The sequence below is a fragment of the Gossypium hirsutum genome, chromosome D02 (genome assembly GCF_007990345.1).
Source record: "Gossypium hirsutum isolate 1008001.06 chromosome D02, Gossypium_hirsutum_v2.1, whole genome shotgun sequence".
Lineage (NCBI taxonomy): Eukaryota > Viridiplantae > Streptophyta > Magnoliopsida > Malvales > Malvaceae > Gossypium > Gossypium hirsutum.
This window is the reverse complement of record NC_053438.1, coordinates 27,494,460-27,504,567: the sequence shown is the minus strand read 5'-3', so window position 1 is coordinate 27,504,567 and position 10,108 is coordinate 27,494,460. Positions and strand designations below refer to the sequence as shown.

The following is a 10,108-nucleotide window of genomic DNA, read 5'->3' as shown; positions in this document are numbered from 1 at the left end:
AAAAGTCAAAGAAATTAAAAGAGTAGGTACCTCTTTTATTTTTAAAAATATAAAATTAATATTGTTTTAAATTAAATAGATTAAATTACATGTTTGTTAATAATAAATTTATCATCACATTTCTAGTAAAGTGCTTAAGGAAGCAAATGTGTCAATATAACTTTATTGAGATTTTATTTAATTGTAATGTTATAATCTTACTAATCCTATTCACATTTCCAAAAAAATATATTTAAGGGTGAGTGTTCCATTAAATCGAGTAAATAAATTTCGAGTTAACCGAGTTGATGAGTACTATTTTATCATTCTAACTCGATTTAAATTTTTTAATCGAGTTGAGTGAACTGAGATTCAAGTCAAATAAATTTGTTCGAGTTAAAAGTAAATTTTTATTTTAAATTGGCCATATTAAAATCTTGTTGACAATATAACTAAATTTAACATTAAATAATATAAATACTATATATATATATTTGAAAACTCTTTTAAAACAAAATAAGAGAAAAACACAATATAATTAGTATGATAAACTTAATTTGATAATTTGCATAACACATCAAAGTTATCATTTTGAGTTTTTTAAAATGATCATTTAGCATATATATTAATGATTTTAATTTTTTTATATTTTTAATGTGTTTTTATTTGAAAAAATGTTTTATAAATATATTAAAATTTTGAAAATAATTTTATCTTTTTTAGAGTAACTAATTTACATATTTTAAGAACTATAACATACTCTTTGAGTTATTGAAGGGTAAAATTAACTAATTAGAAAAAAAACAATTTATTTATTAAAATTTATTGGAAAATACGGAATAATTTGAAATTGGAAGAAAAAAAATTTAATATTTTTCGAATAGAATAGAGCTTTCCTTCATTCGAACATTAAACTACTAAATTCCCTTTCAGTGTAAAAGACTCAAGATTGAGGCAATCAACTAGGCCTAGGCGAAAAATTAAAAATAGTGACGCAACTGCACAATTAGTTCCACTTACTAGTGTTCTTCCTGGGAAGAAGGAAGCCTCTTTGTTCCATTATCAATTCAATGGCGATGATGAAGATGAAGATTTACGGTTACAGACTGAGAGCCCTACTTTCTACTTCCCTCTCATCTTCTCCTTTTCATTCCGTTCCGTCTCGCACTTTCTCGTCTTCCTCCTTTGAGGTAAGCATCCTTTCCCTCAAAACTTTTGCTTTTTATTTTTTGGACTGTATCTTGCCTCAAATATGAAATTTAAATTTTCATTCCAAATATATTGCTTTGGTTCTAGCTGTTTAACTGGAGTTAGAGTTGATTTTTTTATGCCTGGGAATAAGGGAATTGAGACTTGAATTAAGGATGATTGTACGAATCAACTCACTAAATTCCGGGTTCAGAGTCAGAGTTGCTAGATTGATTTCCAGGCTACCTACTCAAGTGAAAACATAAGAAACCTAAATTAGTTAGGACCTAGGAAGAGCTAAGTTTGGTTTAATAAATTCATTGGATTATGTTCTTAAAATGATGCACAATGAAGTCTCAACATTGAACATTCTCAATTAGGAAAGCTTTTTGTTAATCAGGTTTTCATATAATAATGGAAATTGTCATCGGTGAGTGTTTTTGGTTTAGTTGTTGGTGGAAATATAATCTGTTTCTCATGTTCTTTCAGTACTAATTACTTCTATTTTTATGCTACCGTGTCTTATTTTAGTTTTTGTTCCGATTCTTCTCCTAAATCCTATTTCGATTATATGTATCATTCTTTTACTTTGACAGAATGTTGGATTCATAGGGCTGGGAAATATGGGATCCAGAATGGCAAATAATTTACTCAAAGCTGGATACAAAATGACTGTTCATGATGTGTAATGCATTCAAAATTTTGCTCTCCTTCAAAGTTCCATGCTTATTTAGCATCTGTTCTTTCCAGCTAGTTTTTATGCTCTTTATTCTATTTAGGTGCTTCTTTGTGTAGAAAATAGAAATGCTACATTTCTACTCTGAAGCAAGTTTGCAGCTTTATTTTTTTAATTCAGAAACTGTAATGTCATGAAGAAGTACTCTGATATGGGAGTTTCAACAAAACAAACACCTTCTGAAGTTGCAGAAGCAAGTGATGTTGTAATCACAATGTTGCCTTCATCATCTCATGTGAGCATTAAGACTCAGTTAATCTCTCCAATGCTTTTCTGTTGTGGTCCATAATGCATATATAAACTTATTCTAGTTTTGATTTTTACCTTTTAGTCTTTCAGACTGTCCATCAAGTCTGTTATCTTTTTGTCACTGTGAAGTCATTCTTTCACTAGATCCATAGAAGTTGTTTATTAGCTAGAACTTGGCTTTCTGTATTCTTGTTTACAATTATGGCTATCGGTTCTTGCTGTAATGTTATAGAGGAAAAAGGTAGGTTCTATTTTATCTATTTTCTTCGTTGTGTTAACCAGAAATATTATAAGGAATGCAGGATGAAATATTATCTAGTGAAGTAATAAAATAGAGTTCATTAGTTTTCATTCTTATTGAGAATAAAAAATGTGAGTTGAATCCTAACGCTTTCAGGTTGTGAATTATATTGTGTAAATTATACTAGGGTAAGTACTTAGGTGTCCTAATGCTAGGTTGTTAATTTAGATTTATCAGATTCAGATGCTATTAAATATTAAATTTTCTTTTCCCTTTGATTTCTAAGGTTTATTATCAACTGCAAAAATGTCTGCCTTAATGACCAATATGATGTATACAGGTATTGAATGTTTACAATGGACCAGATGGCTTACTTCAAGGAGGAGATCTCCTAACGCCTCAATTATTTATAGATTCATCTACTATTGATCCCCAAACATCAAGAAAGCTCGCTGTGTCTGTATCTAATTGCATTCTAAAGGAAAAGAAAGGTACCAATCAGTGAGTTAAGCTAAATATGAGATTTTAATAGAACTTTTAGTCATTAGGATAAACATGATTAGTCTATCTCTCTCTTTGTTTTATTTATCATTTAATATGTGAGATCCTTTTTTTTTTTTTAAATTTCATGTCTTACTTTCCTATGTTCCTCTCTCTCTCGTTACACACACACACAAATACACTGACCTCTTATCAAGAGAAATTGAAGATTATGATTTGGTTGAGAGACATTGAAACAAGATCGTAGTGATGTGTTAGATGTTAATTTGGGGTCGCCATTTTGTTGACATTACCATTCAAACATGAGAATGAGAGCTATATTTGAGATGAACCTGCATGATATGTCTTCATTCCTTTGCAACCTTCATCTTTAAATAAATATACATGCACACACGCATAAACACGTATATTTTTTCAGTTTGAATTCATATAACTTATGTAGACAATTGGGAGAACCCTGTCATGTTGGATGCTCCCGTCTCTGGAGGTGTTGTAGCTGCAGAAGCTGGTTCACTTACTTTCATGGTACGAGTTCACTTTTGATCACCTTTTCTTTTTCTAGAGTTGACCTATTATATACTGTTTTCCATTGAATGCATATGGACACTCATTAAACTTCTTCCCAACCTTCTTCAGTTCTTCCCCAACAAAGGTAGGATAGCAGTCCTCAGTTGTAAATTAATTTTACTAGTAAATATTTTTCCAATTATTTTAACCTTGTTCGTGAGTTTACTGTTTAGTATCAATTTCGTTGCTAGATATTATAATTTGTACTTTATATTTTCAATGATGTATGTAAGATTAGTTGCCACAGAAGTCTGGTGTTTTAGAAACACAAATGATATCAGGTTGGCAACACTTTTAGGTAGTATTAAACTTATGATAAAAAATGCCATGTGATCCAGGTTGGTGGCTCTGAAGATGTGTATCTTGCTGCCAAATCCTTACTCCTCTCGATGGGAAAAAACGCAATTTTCTGTGGTGGACCAGGAAATGGTTCAGTAAGTTCTCTTAAGACAATGAAAATATTTCCTTTTGATTTCCTCGATCTCTCTCTTTGCCCCTCCCTCCCTCCTCCGTCCAGAATAGCAAGTAGGACAAGAAAACTCAAGTTTACGCTATATTTTCAAGAAAGTTTAGTTTGCCATAGTTTCTGGATAAATTTGACTAATGACCAAGAGTTTTCTTGCTTTCTAAGCAGTCTTGGCTAACTAATGATGATATATGACATCATCTATAGAATCTATGATCGTATCAGTTTAAAACATGCAGCCCAAAATATTTACTGCAAGGGGATGAACTTAAATGGACTCATAATGGATGTATCTAAGCAGCCAAAGTTATAATTTGGTCAAGTATCAGTTCTTAATAAATTTAGACAGCCTGCAGTTATAGGAGTTACTTTTTCATTCATGCTTAAAATAATAAAATTTGCAACGGGAAATATTAATATGTAACAAATAAAGCCTCATTTCATATTTTCTTCAATGCGATAACTTGGAGAATTTTTATATATTTTTTGTATGATAATATGGCAGGGATATGGGTAAGTTCATCCATTAATTTGTTTTGCTGGTGGTGAAATAATAATTCCTTTTGGTCTGTTTTAGGTTTCATTCTTATTCTTCAACTCTATGGATTTGTAGGTGAAGTTGTGATATCATTGGTTTGGTTCCTGTTATTCAGGTGGCAAAGATATGCAACAATTTGGCAATGGCTATTAGTATGCTTGGACTGTCAGAAGCTCTAGCTCTTGGTCAGTCTCTAGGAATAACTGCCAGTACGCTGACAAAGATATTTAACTCTTCAAGTGCACGCTGTTGGAGTAGGTACTAAGCACTTCTCTACTGTCTCACTTGCAAATATAATAAAACAAATCTTCTTCAAGTTACCCTTCAGTAGATGTGCTAGCCTTTTATACCATTCAAAATTCTCTGCCTAGCTTCAAATCTTTTATTAGAAGACAATCATACATGACAAAAAAATATGTTATGACCCTAAGCGTGGAACATGTACCTCTTTTTAATTAGTTGACAACACTTTATATAAATTAGATCCACTGTTTACCTGTTTGTTGTCACCTGAACAGGTTTAATGCTTTTAATCTAGGAAGTCAGATCATTCATTTCTTAGTGTTCTCCATGTTTTCAATGCATAGCTGCTTTCTGTTAGGCAAGAAATCTGGTGGAGGGGAGAGGGTAAGGGAAAGCTTAATTCATATATATATGTTCTCAAGAGCATGTGAGGCCGGGCTAGTTTTATCAAGAGTGAGTTATTCTTCGAATTGGGATAATTCGAGAACTGGTTTACTGTTGGTGAATTTCCCATAGGTATGCTCCACAATTCTAAAATATGCTCAATGTGACAGTGATAGTTATAATCCAGTTCCTGGTGTGATGCAAGGAGTGCCTTCTTCAAGGAATTATAGTGGTGGATTTGCATCCAAGCTCATGGTAATCAGGTTTCTTTGCCTATATTTATATCTGTATAGATAAAAACTTGCTTCACATTTATCATGCTTCATCAGGTTGTATAAGGCACTGGAAGCTTGTAAGTTATTTAGGCTGAAATAGCATATAATGACTAGTTAACACAATTTATTTTACATTCTAGTTTAGCTCATTCTCTTTCTGCCATTCTGTTCTTTCAGTTTTCAGAATCTAACATGAACTATACATACAGGAATTACTAATTCTTACAGGAAGTAACATGCTTGGTCATATTTCTACCAGTATTGAGTGACATTGAAGTTTAACACACATAAACCTGTGCACGTGCATGTCTTCAAATTTCTGGTCTGAATTTATGAGCAAAATATACATAATATTTCCATTTATAATTTCTTATGGAATCTAAATGCGTTTTGTTTTTTTTTAATTAAAAGTTGACTCCTTCTATTCATGCATGCAGAAGCACACCTTTTGTTTGATAGGTGCTTGTGCTACTTGCTTTTTTTCTGTTAGCTTTCTACTCATCGAAAATTTGTTATAAAGAAAAAGCAAAAGGTTAAATATATATACAATACATACACGCATAAATAAAAATCTAATTGATTTAAAATGACAAATGGTTAATATCTAACATCAATAACTAGAGTTGTCTATATGGAAGTAGAAACATGCATTTCTTTTCATTTGAAAAAACTATGTAATTTGTGTATAGTCCTTCATAAATTTTACTTTCTCCTGTACTAAATGCTTTTTTCCTTTTTCAGTTCCAAAAGTAAAAAGAAAATAGCAAATAGGGGCTAGGCTATACATTAATAAAAGTTGTATTTTAGTTATATGACTTAATGTTGAAAATAAATCATGGACACTGAAGTAGGAGCAGTTATATTGTTATGTATGTGATCACCATTGCATAAGTCACTCACTTTGACATTGGACTTTAATTTCCCCATCTCTGGGTTTCCACTGGACTTATCCGAGGATGGAAACATCTTCATTTTAACAATGCAGGCTAAAGACCTAAACCTTGCTGCTGCATCAGCAGAAGAAGTTGGTCAAAGATGTCCACTGACATTTCTAGCACAAGACATGTATGTATCGTAACTGATTTTTCATTTTTAACCCAGTTACAGCATTGCAACTTATAAACAGCATGAAAATGATGTAGAATAAGCCTCCTTTGAGGTATTGCATAAAATGGTTTTGAATTTTTAACCAGTTTACAAAATGTCTTTTTGCATATAGTAAATGACATTGGAACTGTTGTTGAAGATAATGTAATCCTTTCCACATGCAATCATGGACTTTATATTTGGTTTTTCATGAAATAATTTGCCAAAATTTTATTGGTCAAGCAGTTTATGCTTTTTCTGGTTTCTAAGTTCTAGAAGTCGATATCTAGCCCTTAACTAGCGATTTGTTGTGTCTGACAGTAGACACCGGCTACTTTAGCAGCAAAAGAAACTAGCCTATATCAAATGATTTTGTAGTACTTCTACCTCTATATTATAACATCTCCAAGACTACATGGATTTGCCTCGACCCTTCTGGCTCAGATCGCATTATGTTCTTTTTAAGTATGGAGATGGAAGTCCAACTCAACACCATATGTTGATGACCTAGTTGCTTTCTACAGATATACAGAGATTTGCAACGATGGTCATGAAACTGAAGACTTCTCGTGTGTGTTCCAGCATTATTACTCTGGCAAGGGTGAACGCAATTAGGTTCACTTGTGCAAGTATAAGAAAAGAAAATGTTTGAGCTTGGTAGCAAAATGCATCGGATTTCATCCGAATAATTCATGGTGGACATAAGACATTGTATTCAACTTGATGTTTTAAGCATACTTGTGATCAAGTGGTAATGGTTTATGGCCAAGGAAAAGAACCTGTTAGATTTTCTTAATGTGACACCATATAAGCCAGATGTGAAGGATAAGCTTTAATGCTTTTACAATACAATATGACGAGTTGTGTTGGCAAATGTTTTACCTCTTTTCTTGTTTGATTCAACAGTATTGCCACCAAAAATGCCTTTTTGTTTTGTTCTATATTTTGAGACTTTGGAAGGTGATAAATGAATGGTTAAAATATGCCATAATTTTGTATTTTCATAAATTTAAAATTTAGTTTCTATATTTCTATTTTTAGGAATTTAATCTTTTTATTTTTTAGATTTCAAAATTCAAGTTCAATTATTAACATTATTAAAATTAATTGTTTAAATTTAGGTTCACTACAATGTCATTTTTTAATTTTTTTATTTTAAAATGTCACGTCAAAAAAAATAATGAAAATAATAGTATTAACAATTGAATTTAAATTTTGAAATCTAAAAAAAAAATTAAAATTTATAAATAGTTGTTATTTCAACCTAAATGAATCTATGTGAGCAGCCTGTGAAGAGAAATGAGAAATGACCGGTATGTTCCATTACAATCAAATCTCATGAGAATTTGATGTATTAAAATACAAGTATTATAAGTTAAGGATATAAAGTATATGTTCACAATTTCTGATATGTGCAGATTTAGGCTCGAGGGTGGGCATGAGTCGAAATTTTTTAAATTATTTGAATGATTTATAATGATTTTTTTAAATTCGGTTTTAATATTTTTCATGTATACTATTATTTAAGAATTTTATTGAACCTTTAATCGGGTTATTAATTCAGTAATAAAATTATAAAAATACTCCTTTTAAATTATAATTAATATCATTATGATTGCAGCTTTGATATCCCTAAGTTTTTAATATAATAACACTTCATACATTTTATATTTTATTTTCTAAGTCATTTGGTTAAAATATAATTGAAAATTTTATCAAATATTTTTAAAACATTTTTACAATTATGGAAGGGGTGATTTGGAATATTGGCAATGGGCACACAATGAATTTTTTGAGAGATTATTGGATTTCAGAGTGTGGCCCACTTATTAATCATTGCTCTCACCAGAGGAGGTTCCGTTGGGATTGGTGTCAGTTGCCATAATAACATGTTCGAGTGGCGATTAGGATTGGGAGAGAATAAAGAGTTGTTGTTGGATGATGTGGTGTGTTGTGTTGTTGCTAAAAGGCCTTTGGTTGGATGGGATTTGGATGACTTCCCTGAACGGTGACGGGATAAAACAACCCGTTTCACTATTATGTCAGCGTATTGAATTTTTGGCAAACTCCACCAACAATATTTTGAGTAGTTGCTAGTAGAGTATATGGCAGCTTGATTGTCCCCAACGTGTTAGAGTATTTCTATGGTTGGTGGCTCAAAACAAAGTGCTAACAAGCAAGGTACGTGTTCGACGGCATATGGCAACTAATCCTTGTGCGGTGTGTAGCTTTGAAGTCGAATCCATCAACCATGTCTTGTATTTTTGTTTCCCGGCATTGACAATTTGGTCACAACTTATTAAACCTGAAGAGCTACAAGAGTTTCTGAGCTTGTCGTTGAATGAATAGATTTATATGTAAACATATCAAATCCCCTTCGATTTTTAGATGCCTTAAATAATTGGAGAAGGTTGTTTGGCTTGGTATGCTGGTGTATTTGGAAACAACACAATAGTGAGGTTTCTGGCTTTCTTTCAATGCTTGAAGGTTGCATTATCAATCGAGCTCGTTGGCTTTGCGTTGATAGGGATGGTATCCAAGTTGGCCATAAGTTTCCTTATGGAAGGAGCTATAATAGGGTAAGTACATTGGTACATTGGGAAAAATAGGACGTTGGTCGGTTGAAGGTCAATATTCATGGGGCCAGGAACATATATTTGGACCATGCAACTGTTGGCGAGGTCATAAAGGACCATACTGTTGGATTTTTTATGAAGGAGAGGTTGAAACAAAAGCAAAAAAAAAAAAATGGAGAATTTAATTTTTGGTGAATTGTTTCATCAAAAAAAACTGATGCTTAGTTTACATGAAAAATTATGCTTAAATAAGCTAATAATAATAATAATAATAATAATAATAATAATAATACAACTTGGCTTAATTCAGTGACTAGATTCATATAACTTTCTTTTTCATTTGTTAGTTTCTATCTAATCGTCTGCCAAAATGTTAATCAAAAGTTATTGCAATTTCAGTGCAAGTTGGCAAGTTGGTAACTTGCAGGGTGAAGAGCTTGCAGGTGAGCTCTCATGCTTGGTGAGCTTGTACTGTTGGTGAGCTCATTATCTTAGTGAGCTCGTACATTTTAGTGAGCTCGTAGTTCTTGGTGAGCTCGCTGTTCGCAGGCGAGCTCGTAATCTTGGTGAGCTCACTATTTTGTAGAGCTCGCATATTTGGTGAACTTGCAGGTTAGGTGAACTCGCACATTTGGTGAGCTCGCAGCTCGCAGTTCGCAATTAGCATGGATGGTTATTTTGTAACACTCCTCATTGACCTCCATGCTTCAAACTCCAATATCGTAACGCAACTTTTCAAACCTCATCTTCCCAAGAGGTTTTGTTAGAATATCAGCTAACTGGTCTTGTGAACTGCAATGAACTAATGTGACTTCCTTGGCTTGCTCCACTTCTCTCACAAAGTGATATTTGATTTTGAAGTGTTTTGTTCTACCATGGAACACCGGATTTGCAATTTCCATAGTTGATTGGTTATCACACTTGATCTCTGTTGCTTCTTCTTGCTTTAAATTTAAACCATTCAGTAGTTTTCTCAACCAAAGGGCTTGATTTACAACTGTTGCAATTGCGACATACTCATCTTCAGCAGTTGACCTTGCTACTATTTCTTGCTTCTTCGACTCTAACAGAAGACACTC

At 32.4% G+C, this 10,108-nt stretch overlaps 1 protein-coding gene across 3 annotated transcripts; it reads left to right on the top strand.

The window, feature by feature from the left end:
- The first annotated feature begins 877 nt into the window (after positions 1 to 877).
- Positions 878 to 7,327, top strand: LOC107910663 (probable 3-hydroxyisobutyrate dehydrogenase, mitochondrial). Of its 3 annotated transcripts, none has more exons than XR_005910312.1 (10): positions 878 to 1,169; positions 1,764 to 1,852; positions 2,024 to 2,138; positions 2,734 to 2,884; positions 3,337 to 3,419; positions 3,800 to 3,895; positions 4,581 to 4,723; positions 5,067 to 5,161; positions 5,263 to 5,347; positions 6,353 to 6,410. XR_005910312.1 is itself a non-coding variant. In XM_016838600.2 (10 exons), the coding sequence occupies exons 1-10, from the start codon at positions 1,050 to 1,052 to the stop codon at positions 7,066 to 7,068; spliced, it is 1,053 nt and encodes a 350-aa protein (XP_016694089.1). In that variant the 5' UTR covers positions 880 to 1,049; the 3' UTR covers positions 7,069 to 7,327. The 3 variants fall into 3 exon arrangements, 1 of the variants encoding a protein (XP_016694089.1); XR_005910311.1 differs by having other exon boundaries at positions 5,053 to 5,161; XM_016838600.2 differs by lacking the exon at positions 5,067 to 5,161 and adding an exon at positions 6,978 to 7,327 and having other exon boundaries at positions 880 to 1,169; positions 6,353 to 6,432.
- Positions 7,328 to 10,108: the final 2,781 nt, after the last annotated feature.

Bases quoted from the DNA above. Each gene is read 5' to 3' on its own strand.
- LOC107910663 (XM_016838600.2), top strand. From the start codon at position 1,050: ATGGCGATGATGAAGATGAAGATTTACGGTTACAGACTGAGAGCCCTA. The intron at 1,170-1,763 runs GTAAGCATCCTT...TTACTTTGACAG, and splicing joins TCTCGTCTTCCTCCTTTGAG to AATGTTGGATTCATAGGGCT. The intron at 6,433-6,977 runs GTATGTATCGTA...TGCTTTCTACAG, and splicing joins ACATTTCTAGCACAAGACAT to ATATACAGAGATTTGCAACG.